Genomic DNA, 24,350 nt, shown 5'->3' with positions numbered 1-24,350 from the left:
GTCGTTGTTGTAATTTCAAGTTCCCCAACATTTAAAAAAAGGGCATGTTTCGATTCACAACTGTACCCTTGAAATCTTTATATCTCATCAGTTGTGTAAGATAACGTTGGTATTTTTAGCTTGAAAAGTGTTTAATTGTTAAAACTCCTGGAGCAGACATCTGAAGAAAAAACATAGTTCCATCCAATTAGATTATCAAGTACAATAGGTGGCAACATAGAAATGGATCAATTATACAATACGGCACAAGTGTCAAATATTACAAAGAAAACGAAATTTTCTCACATTATTTTACATGTTTTTCAAGATCAAATAATAAAGTGTAAAAACAGAAAATAAATAAGACGTAAAATTGCACCTTTTTCACTGTAAGATAAGCGCTTAATTATAAAATTATCACTGTTATTAATAATTTTATCGGACACAATACTGAGTTGATCCTTGTGATGTAAGAATACAGCTGTATTGGGAGTGTACAAATACTACGTTGTCATCTATTGTACTAAAATCTATTTGGTTCCATACAAGGAGAATTGAATAGAAGGAGGGAGCGATTGGGTTTCCGTACACTTTGCTGTGACGTTTTTGGACTGCTGAAGAACTAGTTTTTCTTTTTGCGTAACAACAATAATAAAGATTGTAAACAATAACACAAATGATAAACAGACACCTGGTATCTCTGGCGTATTTACAAAGGGCGGGGGCGGATAACCTTGAATTTGATTGAAAATGTCGCTGTAATAAGGTCCTTTACGTATAAAACTAAAATCCTTACCTTTTTCAATCTTTTTTAACAAGATAATACTACTTTCACAGTTTACTAACTCAAGTTTGTTTACATTAGATCGGCTGCCTTTGTTATTGTTGTTACGCAAAAGGGAAAACGAATGATGGCATGATTTTTCAAGATTGACACAAATGTTTTCCTCTTTTTATACGAACTTTTACGCATATTTTGCGAAAAAAATACGCTTGATTAAAAGATTGAATTTAAAAAACTTATTTTAATCATACAGAAATTTGTGTATGCAAATATTATTAAAAAATTTTGATTTATGTATTTAAACCATCCAAATACAGGGATTTATGTATTCAAACCATCCTAATACAGGAATTTATGTATTCAAACCATCCTAATATAGGGGTTCATGTATTCAAACCATCCTAATACAGGGTTTCATGTATTCAAACCATTCCAATACAGGGATTCATGTATTTACTGGAGTCACATCAGGCCCCGAAAAATATTTTGGCCCGATCGGTTCAGCAGTTTTGAGGTTTATTGGACACAAACAAACAGACAGACAAACAAGCAAGTTGTGTATATTATATATTGATTATTATATTGATATTATATATTATTAAACAGCATTAATACACAAACAAATGAAAACAAAGAGAAACTGTTAATTAAAAAATCTTCTCTTTAATTACTTGTAAACTTATGTTAAAAAAAAACCTGGTTAACAATAAAAACTTAAATAAAAAAGTCGTCTTCATTATATTGATACTATCGCCACCACCGTAATAAAGCTCTCCTGCTCTGCAGTAATTTTACATTTTTTAATATACTGATGTTAGGTTAATAACTGTTATGATTTATTATTTTATTATTACTGCAGAAAATATATGAATTGATATGATTTAGGTGGAGCTAAATTTAATATTTTTTTACAGACTATACTATTTCAAGGGAGTGTTCGCGAAAAATGAAAGGTGGTTTTAAACCATTTTCTCCTTAATTATATACGCAACGGATTGACATAAAATGACGATCAAAACCGAATTCAATTCGAGATCAGCTTGTACCCCCTTTTATTTTTTGAGAGCGGTCCCTTTCATTTCAAAATAGAATTAGTTTTCCTACATTAGCAGTATGTTACTGTTTTTTTAATAATAACTTTTTCTACAGGATTAAATATTAACCAGGATTCTATCCTGTAGCATTTGCACCATTAACTTAAGACGGCTTATAGACGGCAAACAAAACATGTAGTAGATTTTTTTTGAGTTGAGTTTTGACAGTGTAAGGGTAAGGATATAAGTTGATATCAGTTTTCATTCATTCTGCTCAACATCATCACCTTTATTTGACAACTTGATATCAGGGTTCTTCATAGTATCATCTATATTTGACAACTTGACATCAGGGTTCTTCAAAGTATCATCTATATTTGACAACTTGACATCAGGGTTCTTCATAGTTTCATCTATGTTTGACAACTTGGCATCAGGGTTCTTCATAGTATCATTTATATTTGACAACTTGACATCAGGGTTCTTCATAGTATCATCTATATTTGACAACTTGACATCAGGGTTCTCCAAAGTATCATCTATATTTGACAACTTGATATCAGAATTCTTCATAGCATCATTTATATCTGATATCTTGACATCAGGGTTCTCATCCAAAGGTTGTAGTACTAAAAACATTTAAACAAATTATTACTTCATATCACCCTTATGCGGTCTAAGAAATAAAAACAGTTTTCCCTTATATCGAACTACCGAAAGTGTTTAAAAAATATTAACACTTTGTTTAATATCATTAACAGAAGATAAGGTGTGTCTCGCAATTTTTTTAATTCCTAACATTCAGTTCAGTTTAATACTAAGAAAAGAATAGGAGTATTTTTCTAGCATTTGTATGACGATACTTCAAACTTTATCAGATGTTGAAGCTTTATTTTGAATTTTTTGATGAATTTTCGCAAAAACTTTTCATTTTTTTTATAAATTTTACCAATTTTTCCCATTTTGTTTGCGAAACAGACTGAAGCGAAAAAAGCAAAAAATTCTCACAATTTTTGCGGGCGAACGAAATGCGAAAATTTTCGCGAAACGATTTTCTTTTTCGGTGGAAAATCTATTCGGAACCCAGGAAGGATACCGATAAATTAATGGATCAAACATAGTTGTTCTTCATATTGAAAAGTTTTCAACTGCAGTGGATATCGAGATCAAGCGTTGTGAATAAGCGCTATTTCGAACTAAAGTTTCAACCTCGGAACAAGATACAGATCTGGGTCACGTGTATCTGATCTGGTCACGTGTATCTGATCTGGTCACGTGTATCTGATCTGGTCACGTGTATCTGATCTGGTCACGTGTATCTGATCTGGTAGACTAATTCATTTCTGTATAACTTATTTCTAAGAAAAATTATTAATACTAATTCATTCAAAATAATTTTTTCAATCTAAATACTAAAATTATCAATGTACGTTAGAGTTCAAGCTCAATGTTAAATTTAAACAAGTAATAAATGTAAGGTATAGTGTAACACATTTAACGTTTTAATCGTGAAAACTTAGTAATACACCAGAATAAGCCTGGCTGTATACAGTCATTATAATTTTACATCATTAAATACAGCTATATGTTTCCATTAAACATGAACAAGTATGATATTCAACATCCATTACTATTTTCTTTAACTGGTGAAATGATATCACCGCTTGAAATACAAAAAGACATCCTGGGCCGCAATTTTTAATATCTGTATGTAATGTATAATGCCCAACTTTTTCATTCATGCACACAGGGGCGTACGAGGGGGGGCCGCGCCCCCCCCACCCCCTTTACGCGTGCTCCCCTTGAGAGGCTGAGAGGGGGCACCCATGAGGGAGGCTCTTTTAATATTACATCTGCTTGCATTTCCCTTCCTCAGGCCAGGCACAGTGGCCCCCCCTGGGAGTTCCAGGCTCAGTTACATGTCCAGTCTTATTGGGATAACAGACCAAAATGCTTTGTTACATTTTCGGGTTGCTATCATCCGAATTCTTATCTAATGATTAGTAGCACAAATTGTGAAATTCATCTAACTTAAAATCTTACCTGTTTCCTCATCGGACGTTTTGAAGTTCTTCTTAATTTGATTAATCTTCTCCTTGACCTTGGGGATATTTTTTTTACTTAAATCATGCTCTTCCTCATCATCTTCATCTTCTAAAATATAATAATTTATTAAAATATTCAGATCTGTTATGGGTGTATTTGAGATTTAGAGATTTGAATTTATGCTGTATATTATTTTAATTAACCGGTTTATCCCCCCAAAAATATCTCAAAATTTATTTGTACTATGAACGTTTCACTCATCATTTATGGAGCATTTTAAAATCAATTCAATTTGTTTTGAACGCAATTTCTTTCATACAAAAATTTGTTTATTACTTTTACATTAATTATTACATTTTTACCTTTTTTCTCAGATAACAATTTCTTTTTTTCTTCTAATGTGACAAAGCTCTTGGTAAGTTTAATTGAATCAACATTCTTTTCTTTTTCTCCACTTTTTTCCTGATTTTCTTTCTTCTCTTCCTGTATTAGTTCTAAATTCTCTCTTCTCTTCTGCAAATTAACGATTATTTTATGTAATAAAAACAGAGAAACAGTTTTTACTTTTTGGAAAATCTATTAATATCGGTAAAAACTAAACTGTTTTTTTCTAATTGCTCAATGCTCTTTTTTTTACTTTTTTAACCTTTCTATGAAGAAGATGATCATCAGCAAACTTGTCTTTCATCCTAGCGATATCTGCAGGCTAAACAAATGATTTTATAATTTACAGAGTTGGAATCTTTTGAATGAACAGAACGAGCTTAATTCGTAAAGTAATTCATCTCTTTCTTGGAATGTGTTTAGTTAAATTGACCATTGCAAACATGTTTATTTATATACTCGTGAATGTTAGTTAAGTGGCACACACTGTACTTGGATATTATCTGTCTCACTTCCTTTCTTGATATTCTCCTTCATGTTTATTAGGAGTTGGACACACTTTTAAAGAAAAATACCAGTCCAACTTGTTCTTTCTTGATATTTTCCTTCTTATTTATTGGGACGCACTAATTTAGAAAATACCTGTCCCACTGGTCCTTTCTTGATATTCTCCTTCATGTTTATCGGGAGTTGGTTCACACTGTTTAAGAAAAATACATGTCCCACTGGTCCTTTCTTTATATTTTCCTTCATGATCGTTGGAATACACTGTGTAAGAAAAGTACATGTCCCACTTTTTCTTTCTTGATATTCTCCTTCATATTTATTGGGGCACACTGTTAAAGAAAAATACCTGTCCCACTGGTCCTTTCTTGATATTATCCTTCATATTTATTGGGGCACACTGTTAAAGAAAAATACCTGTCCCACTGGTTCTTTCTTGATATTATCCTTCATATTTATTGGGGCACACTGTTAAAGAAAAATACTTGTCCCACTGGTCCTTTCTTGATATTCTCCTTCATATTTATTGGGGCACACTGTTAAAGAAAAATACCTGTCCCACTGGTCCTTTCTTGATATTTTCCTTCATATTTATTGGGGCACACTGTTTAAGAAAAATACCTGTCCCACTGGTCCTTTCTTGATATTTTCCTGCATTTCTTCTTCAATCAACTCTTGAAGGGATTTATCTCTTTCTTTCTTAAATATAATTTGAATATAGAGAGGTAGGCGATTATATCAATACAATTAAGAAGACTTTCGATTTCAATTTCGATTTAAGTCAAGTTGTTAAACAGCATGGATACAAATAAATGTAAAAGTTAAGAGAAGCTATCTTCATTGTATTGATATAATCGCCTACAACTGTAGTTTGGTAAAATAAAAAAGAATTTACATTGAACTCTGTACTCTGTCAGGTCAACTTCCTTCTACTTGAAATATAATAACTCGTTTTTAATCAAAGAAAACTTTACTTCCTGATTATCCTGAACCTTGTTTCCAGGTGGTTTAAGAACTCCTGAATCCTTGTATCTAGGTACAGGAGGTAATTCATCTGCTCCTGGGACCTCCTGATCTCCGGGTACAGGAGATAGTCCCAGTGCTTCAAGCACCTCCTGATCTATTTCTGATTTTCGTATGAGAGCTTTATCCTAAATTCAAGATTTGAAAGAAAAATAAAATTTCTTGGGATTACATGTTACAGTTGTAACCTGAATACTATCCAATAGTAGGAGCAAGGTTGTATACTAAGGATTGCATGTTACAATTGTAACCCAAATACTATCCAATAGTAGGAGCAAGGTTGTATACTAAGGATTACATGTTACAATTGTAACCCGAATACTATCCAATAATAGCGACCAAGGTTGTATATACTAAATTTGCTTACTCTCGATGCACTCTAATGTACAGGAAATGTCGTCTACTAAGTCCTAAGCAAAAATAAATAAAAACAATATATGACGTCACTGATCCCTACTCTCGCCGCTGTAAAAAGTGACGTGATTTACGGATTTTATCTATCTATGCTTATGAGACGACATTTCCTGCAGCGAGAGTAAGCAACCTTATTTTACAACCTTGCTAGGGAGGGGAAATTCTAGAAGAGAAACTTTAGGAGAGGATCCCTTGATCAGAGACAGTATTCTTTGAAAAAACCAAAGACATTATGCATTAAATATAGTAAATTTGATCCGAATACGTCAGGAGAGGTGAGTGCACTAGTGTATTGTGTATTTGACTTAAAACGGAACAAATTGGCGGAGAAAGAGAGAAATAAATTAATTAACAAAAAAGTTTTTAAAATAATTATTCTTTAAAAATATGTTGCAGTGAATTTCATGAAATACAATTCTAATTATTTATCTTCAGCAAACACATTTATAGTTTTACTAAGCTTTTAAAGAAGAACGTCAACGTATATACAGATACTTTTTAAAGTCGAATTAGAGAAAATACTGATTCTGTATTTAACTAAAACCGTGAACAATATAGTGACTGTTTTTAGTCGAAACCTGGGACAATACAGAGATTGTTTTTAGTCGAAACCAGGGACAATACAGAGATTGTTTTTAGTCGAAACCTGGGACAATACAGAGACTGTTTTTAGTCGAGACCAGGGACAATACAGAGATTGTTTTTAGTCGAAACCTGGGACAATATAGAGACTGTTTTGAGTCGAAACCAGGGACAATACAGAGATTGTTTTTAGTCGAAACCTGGGACAATACAGAGACTGTTTTAAGTCGAAACCAGGGACAATACAGAGATTGTTTTTAGTCGAAACCTGGGACAATACAGAGACTGTTTTTAGTCGAAACCAGGGACAATACAAAGACTGCTTACAGTCGAAACCAAATACAATTTATAATCTGTTTTTAGTCGAAATGAGGAAAAATACAGAGACTTTTTTTAGTCAAACCAGGAACACTAAAGAGATTGTTTTCAGTCAAAAACAGGTATAATACAGAAACTGCTTTTTGTCGAAACCAGGGACAATACAGAGACTGCTTTTATTCGAAACCAGGGACAATACAGCTAGACTGCTTTTAGTCGAAACCGGGAACAATACAGAGACTGTTTTAGTCGAACCCAGGGACAATATAGAGACTGTTTACAGTCGAAACCAGGGACAATACAGAGACTATTAACAGTCGAAACCAGGGACAATACAGAGACTGTTTTTAGTCGAAACTGGGGACAATACGGTGACTACTTTTAGATTAAGCCAAGGACAAAAACAGAGACTGATTATAGTTGAGCCAGGCACAATATAGATACTGCTTTAAGTAGAAACCCGGGACGTAATACAGAGACTGTTTATAGTCGAACCCATGGAAAATACAGAGACTGTTTTAAGTCGAAACTAAATACAATACAAAATCCGTTTTTAGTCGAAACCAGGAACAATTCAGAGACTGTTTTTAGTCGAAACTGGGGACAATGCGGTGACTACTTTTAGATTAAGCCAAGGACAAAAACAGAGACTGATTATAGTTGAACCAGGCACAATATAAATACTGCTTTAAGTAGAAACCCGGGACGTAATACAAAGACTGTTTATAGTCGAACCCATGGAAAATACAGAGACTGTTTTTAGTCGATACCAGATACAATACAGAAACTGTTTACAGTCGAAACCAGGGACAATACAAAGACTGTTTTAGTCGAAACCAGATAAAATACAGAGACTGTTTTGTTGAAACCAGGGACAATACAGAGACTGTTTTGTTGAAACCAGGGACAATACAGAGACTGTTTTGCTGAAACCATATAAAATACAGAGACTGTTTTTGTTGAAACCTAGGACAATACAGAGACTGTTTTTGTTGAAACCAGGGACAATACAGAGACTGTTTTTTTTTAAACCAGGGACAATACAGAGACTGTTTTTGATGAAAACCAGGGACAATACAGATACTGTTTTTGTTGAAACCAGGGACAATACAGAGACTGTTTTGCTGAAACCAGATAAAATACAGAGACTGTTTTGTTGAAACCAGGGACAATACAGAGACTGTTTTGCTGAAACCAGATAAAATACAGAGACTGTTTTGTTGAAACCAGGGACAATACAGAGACTGTTTTTGTCTAAACCACGGACAATACAGAGACTGTTTTGGTCTAAACCAGGGACAGAGAATGCTTAACGTTTACAATAACAAACAAATTAACTAATTACTTTTAAAAACTTGATTAAGAACAATAGTCCAAATTCAACCTTGCTTCTAATTTGTAAAGAGTTTTAGATCGCCATTAAATTCTTACTGTTTGTAGGTAACCCTGAATTTATAATAAATAATATTACATTGAGTTTTTTTGACAGAACGTACTGGTAGGCCATACAAAAAAAAGTCCAACGGTCCCATGCTCTTTACCTGCATTTGTTTACTAGTTGGTGCACCTGATAGAACATTGAATGCAGCAAGCACAATTAATCCTGAAACATTTAGAATAAGTTTGTCACTTTTTATCCATGCTTTTAATTTTAATTTCATCTAATATGCGCTCTGTATCTATGCTTTACAGTGGTAGGCAATTATATCAATACAATGAAGACGATTTTTTATTCCAGTTTTAATTGCTATAACTAGCTTTTTTCGAATTAAGAGTTGCAATTCATATTTTTAAAAATGTGTGATAAGACTTTGGATGAAAAAAAACTTTTTAGGGTAATCTTTCATGCAATGTTTAGCAGCACACAATATTATGATATGCTTCCTACGAGATACATCTGGTGAAATTTAAAAAATTAGTCATAGTTTTAGTAAACCCTTAAAAATCTCATCCACAGACACTGAACACTTGTCTAAAACTCTAGTCTGATGCGTCAAATATGTGTACTGCAGTTTGAGGAGATCAAAACAAATGATCCAAGGGCAAAACATCATTTCTGTGGGGGGGGGGGGGGGTGAATATATGAAAATCTGCGGCTTTAAACCTTAAAAATGATACACTCTAAAGGTGGGGAAGGGCAGCGATAAAAAGAAGAAAAAAATCATAATGATTTCTTGGATATTTACTGTCTCAAAACAAGTTTACGAAAATACATGCTTCGGTCCTACCCTTTCATAGGTTGTGGGAGTTTGTTTACATTCCTGTGGTTCAGGTTTCAAAAATATAATGATTAGGTAAATAAAGTTTTAGGAAACTTTCCTGTTCACTTCTTTGCGTTAAATGTAAAAGAAACAAATTGAAGGGCGCTCTTTTTCTTTAAAGGCATGATAATATACAGCATATGTTTTTCAGTTTCTCGAGACAGGGGGTTTCAACATTTTGATAGACATCACCTATATAGGTTGTATAGTATAGAATGTACAGGGTGTCCCAATAAACATTGGAATTCAGTGACGAATTGGATATCGTCTTTCAAATAATTCTTTAATTTAGTTTGGTGATACCTACTGAGAAAGCTGTAATCTGTAAGAGTTTCGTCTGTTATGTTCACATTTTGTTTGTTTATGTTTTGACTGCATACGGTTGTATACTTAGTAAAACAAGAAAATTGCAGTATACAAACAGAGTAAACTTGTCAGTCTTTACTGTTCATCTTGCGGAGACATTATAGACACATCTTTCTAGTCTTTTACCCTTTTCATTAAATAAACTCTAGCATAAACTCTATGGCTTTTGAAATTAGGTATTACAATGCTAATTCATAACAGAGACGATATCGAATTCGTCACTGAATTCCCATGTTTTTTGGGACACCCTGTATTAACTTGTTATGTGTAAATACCTGCTATACAAAGACTGATAATCAATCTTTTTGAGGTGTAACAACCAACTTTTGAACCTTCAACACGGTTTTATTCATTTTCGTTATCACAACATGTATGCTGAATTCATCCTAGGTTTAGCACTCCTTAAAAATAGACATGGAGGAAAACCAAGGCATCATTAATAGCTTAAATTTGCCTTATTTGAAAATCCCAAAGTTTAGCTAAAAATATATCTACTAAATTGTTCAATTTGACATTAACCAACGAGCTAAGATCTACATATATAGATCTGATTTAATTGGAGAAATCGGAAGTCGAGATTTATAAATATTCGCGAAATTATGAAAATATTAAATCGGTTCCTTGATTTAAAGCAGCGCTGTACCATGACATCAATCTCCACTAAAATATATTTATGTGTACAGTAAGACCCATAAAACTGTGGAATAGGAAGATAGCAGCTATAGAATCCTATATGAATATGATGTTGTTTTACCAACAGTTGAAAATCATTTTTTCCTAGTATGATGCACAAGTGCTAATTTTCTTGTAAATTGGACGAAATCTACCAACGTCGTCTTCCTATTACGCAGATTTATGGATTTCAATATAAAATATTAAATATTTATTTGTCCATCTTTTATTCTCCAATTTTTATTTTGAAACACAAAGCAGTCATTTTTACTTATTGCATATTCATATACTTTAAAATAAAAAATAAAAAGCAATTTTACGAAAACAATTGTATTTAAGGAAGTTGCTTTTTATTTTGAACAGTTTTATAAAAGTTTTAATTTATTATTTTTACCATGCGTTTGCGAGTAACAGACTTTTTTTATCTTGTAAAAACAATAGAATTTTTATTTATTGATTAATATCAGTTTTAACATTAATTAGAATACTAAATGTTTGAGCCTCATTTTTAAAAATCAATTTTAAAAGATTCCACTTTGAAACACCATGAAGGTTTAAGTCTTAAGTTTTAACAATGACAGTTTAATCCATGACTCAAGAGTGAAAAAAGTTTAACTTATTTTTTTAACCAAAAGCACGAAAACCAGATATAATTTTAAACCATAGATTAATAAAGATACAGACAGAACACTAGATGTAGGCAGCGATGAATTACACCAAGACACACAGAGAGCATGTGCAGGCCTCCTTTGGGCCTCTGCCTCACACTTGTATGCCTATTCCATTAGCGCCTGATCCAGTCAGGGTTCAGGCATGTGGTTGGCGTCTATTCTGAACCAATAGAAATTGTATGGCGGTGACATCTATCTTTCTATCTATCTCATTATCCAATTCGAGATATGAATCCTTTAATCGGTGCTAACAGTAAATGGAAATATTTGCTTTTACTAAAACTATAGTGGCCTCAGGGTTATTGTGAACGAAAACCCCCTAAATCTTGAAAAGACGACATATAGTGTTCTATCTGTTTTGCTAATTAATCTATGATCTAAGCCAACATATTCTGTTTGGTTATAGTGTACAACAAACTGTTTTCATACTCGTAGCAAAAATATAAAAAAAATAAACCTTTGTCCAAAATATTACTCTTTCTGCATCACTCGGCTGTCCCATTTTTTATAAATTTATTAATCAATAACTTTTATCAGCTTCTTCATTGAACCTGCAGAGACAACTGTGATCTTAGAAAATAAACCCTATCTGGAAAAAAACTAATTTTCTAAATAAAAATATTTATCTGGAAATCTAAATAATGACTTGGGCAGGTAAAAAACAGCAGCCACAAAAAAGTTGACGGTTAACAAATAAATCAAGAAATACGAGAGAGAAAATAATCAGTTTATTGTAATTTGTAAAGAATATTTTACCGTAGAAAAGTATGTTAAGAAAATTGAAATATCGTTTAAACATCTGTTCTCTCCAGATTGATTATCTCTTCATTATATCTTCAAAAACAGATAAACAAATATTTACATCATTTAGGTCAACTTCAACCTTTTTAGTAAAATATAATAATCCGATAATCCACTTGCACTTGACAGAAAACGACATGCTGCGTGGAAACGGTTAATCTGATCAAGGGATATGTCACTGTAAACTATGGTTGTTGAAGCTATAGAACCAGAGACGAAAATTTTTGATTGGGATATACTTAACCTCGTTCGGTTAATTAATCTGGAGTTTATTAACAAGAGGAGAACAAGCATTATTTAATCTCTAGATTAAAAAAAGAGTGGATTAAGCATTAATCTCGATATTCATCATTCAAAAGTTCCCTGCTCAGAATGACTTCAAGGAATACATAAAGGTTATAAACGGCTAAACGGGACAGTACAACGGGACAGTACAACGGGACAGTACAACGGGACAGTACAACGGGACAGTACAACGGGACAGTACAACGGGACAGTACAACAAATGGTTTATCCCTGTTTTGTGAGAGATCATAAAATTGAAGATGCCACAAATCTGCATCTATTCGATGAGACGGATTCGAAACCGAAAACCCTCTGCAGTGTTTGCATGTTTGAACGCTTGAATCAACCCCGGTGTTAAATTCTTCCAAAGTAGACCTCTTATAGTCTAAACCATGAAGAAACGTGCCCCCCCCCACATTTTTTCTGACAATAATTAAAATATAAAAGAATAGAAAGTATCTATCAAGAAAGAAATGTCTACTATGTAGGATACAAGTATTGTATAATGTATATGTACAATTGAAGAAGATGCAAAAAAAGGAAATGTACGGAATTTAATAAGTCTTTTCTCTTACATGCCTAGGTTTCTTCAAACCTTAACTAGTGTTTTTGCTATATCAATAAGTATTCGTATACGCTATATTTCATATTTTTTAATAAAAATATTTTTCGAGCTCTGGGTCGTCATTAAATTCTCATCCTTTGCGAGTAACCCTGTAGCCTAACTATATTTTCAATCGTTAATCAAGACGACATTTTAAGCTGTAGTTGATTAGATTCTTGATTGTAATCTCGATGATAAAGTTAACCGTTAAGTTAACATTAACCTGTTTCTTTCAAATCATATTTTACAGTTTCTATACACATTTCATATATATACACACTACACAGTAAGTCTTAAGATTTACTGGCAACTTCATAAATGTATATTTGTTGTATCAAAATATTAGTTTATCGAGATCAAATGTATGAAATTCATTATTAAATATTTTAGTATGCTGGTGATTTGAATTGTATTTTTTTCGGCCTTATTTGTAAAAAAAGTTTTATATTTTCAATCTTTTAATGTAAACTAATAAGAGCTCCCTTCGTGGGATTTAACAACAATATGTTTTGATGTTTATTGATAATAAATAATTTGAATTGAAGAACACTACTAGTGATTGAACGATAGAAAATTAGGATTCCCAAATCAGAGACGGACAAGAAACTGGCTGAAATTTATCCAGTGAAAAAATCTAATTATTTTAACCTTAAGGTTTTTTGTGGTACTGCATTTTTTCCAAATTCCCAATATTTTTATATTTCAGATATAATGAATAATGTTTAAGAATAAAGAACTAATTATAATCACATGCTGCTTCATAAATAGTATAACAGGTGACTAACTACTGAAAGAAATTATTGAAAACAATGTTTAAAATACATAATTTAACATTTATTTAGGTTATTTAAAGACAATGTTTAGGAATAGAACGAAGTGTTTGTGAGACAATAGTGCAGGAAAACATTTTAACGCCAGGCGCGCACAAACAAATGTCGTTTAAAATACGAAAAGTATTTCTCTACGTAGTTAATCGTTATATGTCATAGCTTCGTCGCGTGTGAGTACTAATTATCAAGCTACAATATGACTCTATTATCAGATACAACAGGGTGTCCCACGAAACATGACAGTTGGTAAATAGTTTTGAATGTCGTCTTCTATACTAGATATTCTAGGCTGTTGGCAGTTTATTTCGTTTAAAAAATCTTTTGCTGACGTATATTTTACTTTGAAATTAATTTTACTGTAATATGACTCCTATATAATATTTTTATTATTGTCAATGGTATTAAATAACTTAAAAAATTATGGAAGAAGACATTCTAAACTATTTACCAACTGTCATGTTTCGTGGGACACCCTGTATCGAGCGGCCAAACTATCTTCCCCGAAAGCATGTAATTAGTACGGATCTTGTACGTTTAGGATTCAATCCAGGGCCCGGCGGGGTGAGGACAAGTTCAAATATCGTTTTTCGTGTTTAACCGGACGTATTGCATTTATTTTTTATTTTTATTCAAATTCGTCAAATTAACTTGAATTGTTTAACATGGAGACAGGCCGACTGTCCTATACTTACATACAAAACCCAGGTACAGAGTCAAATCTATATATAAATTTGGCTTGTCTGTCTGTTTGTCTGTCTGTCTGTCTGTTTGTTTGTGTCCAATAAACGTCAAAACGGCTGAACCGATCGGACCCAAATTTTTTGTGGGACATCACGTGACCACAGGGAAGGTTTATGAATGATAAAAATTTTTTTAAAAAATGTGTTTTAAAGGTTTTTAATTTTGTAAAAAAAAATTAAATTTTTGAAAATCCGCGAATTTTTTTTTAAATCCTCAAAATATTTTTCTTTTTTAAAATGTAAACAAAAAGAACATGTTCACAATTTAAATAGAAGATGGGTGCGAAGCGCCCTAAAAGCCTAGTGTAACAAATTTGAATAGGTACAGTGTCAAATGTAACAAATTTGAATACTTTTGTTAAGTTTGGTACAGGGTCAGTGACATTACCCACAAAAAATAAGACTTTGGAGATTTAAACATTTTTTACATTTATTCTGCTCTGCAGCTTTAAATAAACGATTGAAAGCTAAGTTCAACCGTCAAACCATTAAATTAAAGAGTTTCAGGTCGTCATTAAAGTGACATTTTCTGTGGATATCCCTGTATTTTTGAACCCAGAAGATTTTCTTTATGAAAATAAACTCACGAAACTGCAATTTCTCAAATCCCCCTTCAAGATTTACTGTAACATTTTTGTTACAGTATTCGCTTAAAACGATTTTTTAATTATTTGATTTCAAGAAAACCCGAATTTGACTTTTGAAACCTCAAAAAATAATTCTTTTAGACAGACAGACAAACCAAGTTGATGTTGTAGATTTTCTGTATAGTATTTAGGTTGTTGGAACCAGTAGATCAGACGTATATTCTAAGGAGCCCTGTGAATATGACACCTATCATATGTTCAGGTTTCCACTTTTTTAAGTAACACATGTCGTTTACTTTTCAAATAGCAACTGGAGCATTTTAAGTAAAAATTTTAATCTAAATAAACATCCTAACCAAAACGGTCAAAATTTTCATTAACTATAACAACCCGACATCATAGACTCAATTTGTAAAGTGGAATGCCTGATTCACAACAGGACTCTTTAACCATGCATTTAATGTCCTTAAGAGCAAAATTAAACTGAAAATAGTTAGTAAAATCGTAAAAAATTGATTTTTTTTTTCTTGGAAAAATTGATTTTAGATTGAGACAGTCTGTACCATGTACATGTAAAAAAAAATATTATTTAAAAAGAGAATGAATAATCAGAAAAATTAATAAATAATTTTTTTCAGCTTGGTGAGTTTCATTATATCCATCTTTATAACAGTGATAACGGTTACCATCAATGTTAACCTGAACAATAACAATAACAACAACAATAACAACAACAACAATAATAACAACAATAATAACAACAACAACAACAATCAAAACACCCGAAGACAATTTTCTTCGAAAGATGACGAACTCGACTTGTTGATAAGGTAATCATTTTTAACCTCAAAATAAGATTTTTTTTAGTAAACAAAAATATCTTTAAATGGGGTGTAGGCTTACGTCGAAAAATTATTGATGGTGATCGCTACCAACCTTACTTCTATCAAGGAGAAAATTGTTAAAAACGACTCATACCGAAGAACGTAGCGTCCAAAGAAAGTTGCAACATTCGACTCGAATCGTAAAAAAATCAATTTGATTCCAAACAAATCATTGAGATATTACAAACTATAATCATCGAACACTCCCTTTAAAACACTGTTTTTAGAAGTTCCTCTTCGATATTTGATCCCAGAATCCTCGAACATTTGTACAACAGCATTGATACTTACCAACACTATTGCCAGAGTTAACAACTAATCAGGGTAAATATGGAATATCGGATTGAAAATTCAACCAGTTTGATTTCTCGACTTTATCTGGAGATGTCAACAAGAAGTTTGGAAGAAACCACGGTCATGTCAGAGAATATTCTTGACGAGTTTCAAGGACGATCATCATGTCCAACATCGTCCTCATTTTCACCTTTCAGGTTGACTTTTTTTCTTAATTTTCACATTCAAGTTGATTTTTCTCTTCCTTTCCACCTTCAAGTTGATTTTTCTCTTCCTTTCCACCTTCAAGTTGATTTTTCTCTTCCTTTCCACCTTCAAGTTGATTTTTCCTCTTCCTTTCCACCTTCAAGTTGATTTTTCTCTTCATTTCCACCTTCGAGTTGATTTTTCTCTTCCTTTCCACCTTCAAGTTGATTTTTCCTCTTCCTTTCCACCTTCAAGTTGATTTTTCTCTTCCTTTCCACCTTCAAGTTGATTTTTCTCTTCCTTTCCACCTTCAAGTTGATTTTTCCTCTTCCTTTCCACCTTCAAGTTTATTTTTCTCTTCCTTTCCACCTTCAAGTTTATTTTAACTCTTCATTTCCACCTTCAAGTTGATTTTTTCTATCATATTGCCTTGGCTTCACTCCACCTTAATGGGAAGACTCCGCAATGTAAGATTCCCTCCTATATTTATTGCATCCCTTAATGCCTCCCATGTAATGATCAGAAAAAATCGTTAATTTCCCATTTCCCATTTCAAATCTACAAAAATGCGAAATAATAACACACTATATTTATTTTCAGCTTCTTAGCGTTCGCTGTAATCTCTATCAATACTGTGCTCAATGTTATTAGTATTGTAAACAGTAATAACAACAACAATAACAACAATAACAACAACAACCTCAACGACTTTGACAGGTACCAAATATAAATACACAGTAAATATTATTATTATTATTATAATTATTATTGTTATTATTATCTTTAGTGTGAATATGAATACTGGAAATGGAAGACGAAGGAGATACGCCGCCAGATTTTTATCCACAAAAGGTAAAAAGTAAAAAAGTTTGATTTGTTTTAAATACCGTGACGTGATGATATTCAATGTTTGAAACTTTATATTAAAGGTATATATGAGAAGAATGTGAGACGGGTTGAGTTTATATCCTCGTCTGATCAGAGTTTAGATCTGGATTCTCTTCAACGGATTATTCAAGAAGAAGAATCAAAATATAAATCAGGTTAAACAATAATTTCAGTAATTTTATTCCTTCCACTAAAACAACATGGTGTTTTTGTTTTTTTACACAAATGATGTTATTATTCTGAATTAATTCATTATAACAAACCTTTATTCGCTAATCAGAACTTTTGAGCTATTTCCATCACAGTATTCTTGCTTCCAAAAGTATAATTTCATTTTGATCTCCGTAATCTGACTAATGCAAATTTCAGGCATTTTCTTATTTAACTTGATTGAACTAAATTCCAAAAATGTAGGTTCAGTTTTTATTTAATTTACATTTATTGAGAAATAATTCCAATTTCAGGTTTGCAGTGTGGACTTGGATACAACATCTTTATAAACTGGATGGAACACCAATTGTTTAAAGAAACCAAAGTTGGGAGTTTAAGATCGACCGCTATTAAGTTAAACTAGCCAAGACTGGTTCAACTGCTTCTGAAATATTGCTGAGATCATCTAGAATCAGAAAACAGTAGAGACTTTGTTATACCAGTTGTATCCAGTTTAACAACCTCTCATTCGTTCAAAAAATTCCAACTCTGACCAATCAATATTTTTCAATAACGCACTTTACACTAATTCTATTTGTACTTACAGTAAAAGATACATTACATATAATGTTTTAGTAGACTACGTTTTTATTGTCCTTTATTATCAAATTTGTATATTAATCATGTAAACACTTTTTAATCTCAATTTTTTACTTTTAGTTTTATGCAGATTTATGGTTTGCGACGGATTCAGTTAAATTGCAAGTCAATTGTTAATACTCCTAAATAATAATTCTGCAGGTCTTAATAGATTTTTCTTTTATCATTATTGCGCAACGAAAATATTTATCTTTTTACGTGTAAATTAAATAGTAATTAACCTGAAGAAGAAAAAATAAAAGAGATAAATATCAAGTTTCATCCTAATTTGTCTTAAATCAGAAGTTTTCAAGATTTAAAGTAGTGAGAACCTAATAAAACTGACTCGTATGGAAAACAATTATAAGCATACTCATTTTTGCAAACGAAAAATGAATTATTGAACCTTTGGTCCGATACCATGAGTGTAGATATTGAAAGAGGTTCAGTGTACTGAGTACAGTAGCTGGGCGAAGCTTTACAATTTTAGAAAAATTAGGGTTGTTTGTGTACTTTTTTTCAAAAACAACTTATATTTCCTGTGCTTCCTTTCTAAACACTTACTTTAAATATGATCTAAATATATGCAAAATCCAAGTTTAAACAAACCCCCGCAGACCCTACTGTATGATACCCATTTCCTCTTGGAATCGAGGTTTCGTAAGATGAGATGAGTTGGTTACACAGACTGCTTATCTCCTTTCACGGGATACCTGGGCCTAAGTTTACCCGGCACGACATGCAACGTTTTTACGATAGGTTTTTAGAGTGCCATCTCACGGCCACTTGTTGCATATAATACCAATTCAGGGGTTAAGTATTACAACTTTTAAAGAAACACTCCAATTTTAAACATGAAACATAACATTTATAAATTTTTAAGATTTTGTGTTTCGTATCCAAAGAATCCTTAAATATCCCTGAAAACAGATGTTTGCTGATTGGTCATGTACAGTACTTGTACACAATAGAACATGCTATGGCTTATCTCATGGCTGAGTGTCTATACTATCTAGTCTGTGTACAGTACTTGTACACAATAGAACATGCTATGGCTTATCTCTGTCTGAGTGTCTATAGTATCTAGTCTGTGTACAGTACTTGTACACAATAGAACATGCTATGGCTTATCTCTGTCTGAGTGTCTATAGTATCTAGTATGTGTACAGTACTTGTACACAATAGAACATGCTGTGGCTTATCTCTGGCTGAGTGTATACTATCTAGTCTGTGTACAGTACTTGTACACAATAGAACATGCTTTTATTATATATCCGTGGAACATGCTATGGCTTATCTCTGTCTGAGTGTCTATACTATCTAGTCTGTGTACAGTACTTGTACACAATAGGACATGCTGTGGCTTATCTCTGGCTGAGTGTCTATACTATCTAGTCTGTGTACAGTACTTGTACACAATAGAACATGCTATGGCTTATCTCTGTCTGAGTGTCTGTAGTATCTAGTCTGTGTACATTCTCTGGCTGAGTGTCTATACTATCTAGTCTGTGTGCAGTACTTGTACACAATAGAACATGCTGTGGCTTATCTCTGGCTGAGTGTCTATACTATGTAGTCTGTGGCTCTAACCTATACATTAAAAGGTTTTCAAAATGAAGTACTCACATTAATTCCTAAGTGTATATCACTGAAAATGCGTCTTGAATGCTTTCATAAATATTTTATTTCTAAAAGCTATAAACTACTTGCAATAACTACTTGCATAAGTACTATAAACTACTTATGTGTGCAGAATTTATAATTGCTAGGCTTTTAGGTCTATTTCAATTGTGAACACTTTCTCTCTATATAAATATACATTGTAAAACGAAAAATTTTGTGGATTTTTTTATTTTCAAAAATCAAGTTTTGTTATAGGCAAATTTTTTAAAATTCAATCATCCATAAACCTTTCCTGGGGTCACAAGAGGTTCCAAAAAATTAGCCCAATCGGTTCAGCCGTTTTGACGTTTACTGGATACAAACAAACAGAAAAGCAAATTATAAATGCAGGCTTTTCGGGCGCTCTGTGCCCATCTTCAATTTCAAATTTTTATTGTGGCTTTGACTGTGATCATCTTCTCATTGTACAGTATAAAAAAGAAAGAAAACATAGTTTGCGGATTGCATAATATTTTTTCGTGCATTTTCAAAATTTTACAAAAATAAAAAAACTTTTAAACACAAACTTTTAAAATCATAAACCTTCCATGGGGTCACGTAAGGTCCCACACAAAATTTGGGCCCGATCGGTTCAGCCGTTTTGACGTTTATTGGAAACAAACAAACATACACCCACCCATACAAGCAAAGTATATAAATAGAAATATATTTATAGACTAGGCTTTATTTCACTTTATGCCAAATCGGTTCAGCCGTTTTGATGTTAATTGGACACACACAAACATACACCCACCCAGACAAGCAAAGTTTATATAGATGACCCTAATAGCAAAGACGACATTAGTTTATGATTAACCTGTATTTTGTTTAGAGAAGTTTGCTGAAAAATGAGAATCTACCAATTGCTATGTTTGATACAGTTCCATGTAACGGTTTCAACAAGAATGTATTTGATTGAAACAGAGGTTGTTTTTCTTCTTAAATCTCTTAGAAAGAGGGGGGGGAGAGGTTTTTTATATCTTTAGAAAGTTGGAATGGGAGAGGTTTATTTCTCTTATCAACCATTTTACATACTTTTAACAAATGTCTTTCATATTAACAAAGAAATTAATGTTTTTTGGCACGTTTTCATGCTGATGGAAAATTATGAATGTTGATAATTAATTCTGCATCAACTATTGAGACCGAGCCAACTTTTAATAGTAGGAAGGCACAAGGAATCCATTTTTTGAATTTTTAATTTCTAGAGCTTTAAACCTAGCTCAGCAATATCTTTATGTAAGAACGAGCAAGAGGCAGTTCCTGGTCCAGTACTTACTCCTCTTGGTGCAGCTCTAAATGAAGCTGCTTTTGCTCCTGTCCCCGAAGGTTATGCTGATCCTGCTGATGCTGATCCTGCACCTGTCTATACAGGTTATGCTGCTCCCAATGAAGCTGCTTTTGCTCCAGTCCCCACTGGCTATAATGCTCCAGATGAAGCTGCTCCTGCCCCTGTCCCCACAGGTTATGCTGCTCATGTTGGTGCTGCTCCTGCTGGTGCTGCTCCTGCTCCTGTTGCTTCTGTTACACTAGTGTATGCAGGCAAAGACTATTACAAATGAAAACGGAGACAATTACAACGATAATTACGGTAAATATCTAATTTCTTATTTGAGTCAATAAATATATCAATTTACTATTTAAAGGAAAATGAAAACCCTGTGATAGATGGAAAACGAAGAAATAATGGAGAATACTGGAGAAATAATTATAAACATAAACAAAATCTTCTGAAAAGAAGTAAACAGCTTCCCTTATATTAAAATTGTTTTAATACGGTGTTGTAAAAACATGTTTTTTTATTTTTCAAATTTTCATTTTTAAATTTTAAATTTGTTTACAATATTCTTTAAATAGTTATATGGTATCAGATGTAAATATTTAGACTTTTCTATATTTCTTGTTCTTCATTTTCTTCTTGTTCATACATCTTTCTATAAATTCGTGAATAAAATACTAATTTTATGGGTTTTCACAGAAATGACTTTGTTTTCTGTTGGATTTTGGAACTTCAACCCGACATTCCTTTAGCGATCGAGCCATAAAAAACGTTTAGGGTGTAAACTCAATATTGCTGACCTCCCCTAATGCCCCAAAGTTGGGGGAAAGTCTAGAGAAATCTCTGATGTAACATAAATATTTCTTTGTACATTGGTTTTTTTTGCAATTTTGAATACACTTTATGGTTACCATCTTAATTCTCCTACTTTATCTAACTCTATTTATACAAGAAAACTAGATAAGTTTAATATTCCTAATTTATCTAACTCTATTATACAAGAAAACTAGATAAGTTTCATATTCCTAATTCATCTAACTCTATTATACAAGAAAACTAGATAAGTTTCATATTCCTAATTTATCTAACTCTATTATACAAGAAAAATAGATAAGTTTCATATTCCTACTTCATCTAACTCTATTTATACAAGAAAACTAGATAAGTTTAATATTCCTAATTTATCTAACTCTATTATACAAGAAAAATAGATAAGTTTCATATTCCTACTTCATCTAACTCTATTTATACAAGAAAACTAGATAAGTTTAATATTCCTACTTCATCTAACTCTATTATACAAGAAAACTAGATAAGTTTAATATTCCTACTTCATCTAACTCTATTTATTCAAGAAAACTAGATAAGTTTAATATTCCTAATTTATCTAACCCTATTTATACAAGAAAACTAGATAAGTTTAATATTCCTAATTCATCTAACTCTATTTATACAAGAAAACTAGATAAGTTTAATTCTCCTACTTCATCTAACACTATTTATTCAAGAAAACTAGATAAGTTTAATTCTCCTACTTTATCTAACCCTATTTATACAAGAAATCTAGATAAGTTTAATATTCCTACTTCATCTAACTCTATTATACAAGAAAACTAGATAAGTTTAATATTCCTACTTCATCTAACTCTATTTATACAAGAAAACTAGATAAGTTTAGTATTCCTAATTTATCTAACTCTATTTATACAAGAAAACTAGATAAGTTTAATATTCCTAATTCATCTAACTCTATTTATGCAAGAAAACTAGATAAGTTTAATTCTCCTACTTCATCTAACTCTGTAGACAAGTTTAACCAATGAATGTATTTAAAGCTAATGAGAAATGTTAATACAAGAAATCTACTTAATCAATTTAGAAAGGCGTATAAATTTTATGTTTAAAACTAATTATTTGTAACATTTAGTTATTTTCCTCATCCTCTTCATCCTCATCCTCTTCATATTCGTTCTCCTCATCCTCTTCAAGTTTCTTGATAATCTCATCTGCAAACTCATCGCTATAACAGATATTTGTAATAAGTTAAGAAATTCTTTTTTTCGCAAGTTTCATAAACTAGTCAGCTGTTTAGTCCTTCTGTAAAAATTGCTTGTTTTATTTTGTAAAGAATCGTTTTTTTTATTCTGTAGCGAACCTGTTGTTTTATTCCGTAAAGACTCGGTTGTGTTATTCTGTAAAGAATCGGCTGTTTTATTCTGTAAAGAATCGGCTGTTTTGTTCTGTCAAGAACCGGTTGTTTTATTCTGTAAAGAATCGGTTATTTTATACTGTAAATAACCTGTTGTTTTATTCTGTAAAGAATCGGTTATTTTATACTGTAAATAACCTGTTGCTTCATTCTGTAAAGAATCGGTTATTTTATTCTGTCAATAACCTGTTGTTTTATTCTGTAAAGAATCGGTTGTTTTATACTATAAATAACCTGTTGTGTTATTCTGTAAAGAATCGGTTGTTTTATTGTGTCAAGAACCTGTGGTTTTATTCTGTAAAGAACTGTTTGTTTTATTCTGTACCGAATCAGTTATTTTTTTCTGTAAAGAATCAGTTTTTTTATTCTGTAAAGAATCAGTTATTTTATTCTGTAAAGAATCGGTTGATTATTTCTGTAAAGAATCATTTTTTTTTCGGCCCACGATATCAGGTTGCCACGCTAATTATTATAAAATTATAGTATGAGGAGAAAGATCACTCACCAGCGCCTTTCCTCAAACTTTGTGAATATTAATAATATAACTAAATGTTCTTCCTATTTCAGGTTTAGTTTATAAATGCCAAGTCCATAATACCTTGCATTTTCTCTAATCCAGTCTTCTATAAAATCTTTTCCACAATCCAAAGTTGTCAGAAGGCTCTCAGGGTTTACTTCAATATCAGTATCAGAGTTACAGGTGGATACAACATATCTAGAATACAGTCGAGGATAGAATATATCTAGAGCACATGATGATACAGCATATATAGAATACACAATACAGATACAACATATTTAGAGTACAAGATACAGATACAATATATCTAGAATTTATGGGAATACAATATATCTATAGAATTCAGGAGGATACAACATAGCTCGAATAGAGGATACAGATACAATATATATAGAATACAATATATCTAGAATGCAGGAGAATACAACAAATAATTAGCATATAGGATCAAGAGGATACAAAATACCAAGAATATAGGTGGATACAACATATCTATGAAGTACTGGATTTATGGTTTACGTACCTGAGAACAGTTCTAATATAACATTTGACAATGGAGTTGTTGTTAATCCCAGATCCAGAGAGGGAGGAAACAAACTCATCATGACACGTCTAGGAAAAACAATAAACAATTATTTTTATTTAACACTCGCAGAAGTATCTGGCGTTGCCCGTGTCTTTTAGGTTTTAATCAACGCTCGACTGGAAACGACCTCCAATAATAGTCGGGTGCGTACACAGGATTTTAGCCAGG

The 24,350-nt window shown here is 32.2% G+C and overlaps 4 protein-coding genes across 6 annotated transcripts in view; 2 read left to right on the top strand and 2 right to left on the bottom strand.

Annotated features, from left to right (window-relative positions):
• Positions 1 to 1,484: 1,484 nt before the first annotated feature.
• Positions 1,485 to 11,863, bottom strand: LOC111702571 (laminin subunit alpha-4). Of its 2 annotated transcripts, XM_023474309.1 has the most exons (11): positions 11,795 to 11,863; positions 11,496 to 11,589; positions 10,316 to 10,355; positions 9,971 to 10,027; positions 8,610 to 8,671; positions 5,706 to 5,882; positions 5,353 to 5,430; positions 4,490 to 4,549; positions 4,206 to 4,356; positions 3,841 to 3,951; positions 1,485 to 2,426 (listed from the first exon to the last, which is right to left on the bottom strand). In XM_023474309.1, exons 2-11 carry the CDS (start codon positions 11,538 to 11,540, stop codon positions 2,059 to 2,061), a joined length of 1,149 nt encoding a protein of 382 aa, XP_023330077.1. In that variant the 5' UTR covers positions 11,541 to 11,589; positions 11,795 to 11,863; the 3' UTR covers positions 1,485 to 2,058. The 2 variants fall into 2 exon arrangements, with proteins under 2 accessions (XP_023330077.1, XP_023330076.1); XM_023474308.1 differs by lacking the exon at positions 11,795 to 11,863 and having other exon boundaries at positions 11,496 to 11,635.
• Positions 11,864 to 13,976: 2,113 nt separating this feature from the next.
• Positions 13,977 to 18,142, top strand: LOC111702561 (M-phase inducer phosphatase). Of its 2 annotated transcripts, none has more exons than XM_023474292.1 (8): positions 13,977 to 14,263; positions 15,077 to 15,147; positions 15,524 to 15,715; positions 15,997 to 16,260; positions 16,850 to 16,966; positions 17,037 to 17,101; positions 17,179 to 17,292; positions 17,602 to 18,142. In XM_023474292.1, exons 4-8 carry the CDS (start codon positions 16,100 to 16,102, stop codon positions 17,709 to 17,711), a joined length of 567 nt encoding a protein of 188 aa, XP_023330060.1. In that variant the 5' UTR covers positions 13,977 to 14,263; positions 15,077 to 15,147; positions 15,524 to 15,715; positions 15,997 to 16,099; the 3' UTR covers positions 17,712 to 18,142. The 2 variants fall into 2 exon arrangements, with proteins under 2 accessions (XP_023330060.1, XP_023330061.1); XM_023474293.1 differs by having other exon boundaries at positions 15,070 to 15,147.
• A 2,261-nt stretch (positions 18,143 to 20,403) lies between these two features.
• Positions 20,404 to 21,786, top strand: LOC111702553 (translation initiation factor IF-2). Its single transcript, XM_023474282.1, has 3 exons — positions 20,404 to 20,514; positions 20,833 to 21,179; positions 21,235 to 21,786. Exons 1-2 carry the CDS (start codon positions 20,437 to 20,439, stop codon positions 21,148 to 21,150), a joined length of 396 nt encoding a protein of 131 aa, XP_023330050.1. The 5' UTR covers positions 20,404 to 20,436; the 3' UTR covers positions 21,151 to 21,179; positions 21,235 to 21,786.
• An 892-nt stretch (positions 21,787 to 22,678) lies between these two features.
• Positions 22,679 to 24,350, bottom strand: part of LOC111702552 (uncharacterized) — a 9,481-nt gene continuing 7,809 nt past the window's right edge. Inside the window, exons 11-13 of the mRNA XM_023474281.1 lie at positions 24,120 to 24,208; positions 23,675 to 23,791; positions 22,679 to 22,887 (exon numbers count right to left, since the gene is read on the bottom strand). Of these exons, the coding sequence (XP_023330049.1) occupies positions 22,791 to 22,887; positions 23,675 to 23,791; positions 24,120 to 24,208 (303 nt within the window). The 3' untranslated portion in view covers positions 22,679 to 22,790. The remainder of the gene's footprint in view (positions 22,888 to 23,674; positions 23,792 to 24,119; positions 24,209 to 24,350) is intronic.

This window comes from Eurytemora carolleeae, unplaced genomic scaffold, assembly GCF_000591075.1.
Source record: "Eurytemora carolleeae unplaced genomic scaffold, Eaff_2.0 scaffold183, whole genome shotgun sequence".
Classification (NCBI taxonomy): domain Eukaryota; kingdom Metazoa; phylum Arthropoda; class Copepoda; order Calanoida; family Temoridae; genus Eurytemora; species Eurytemora carolleeae.
This window is presented reverse-complemented; position numbering and strand designations above follow the sequence as displayed.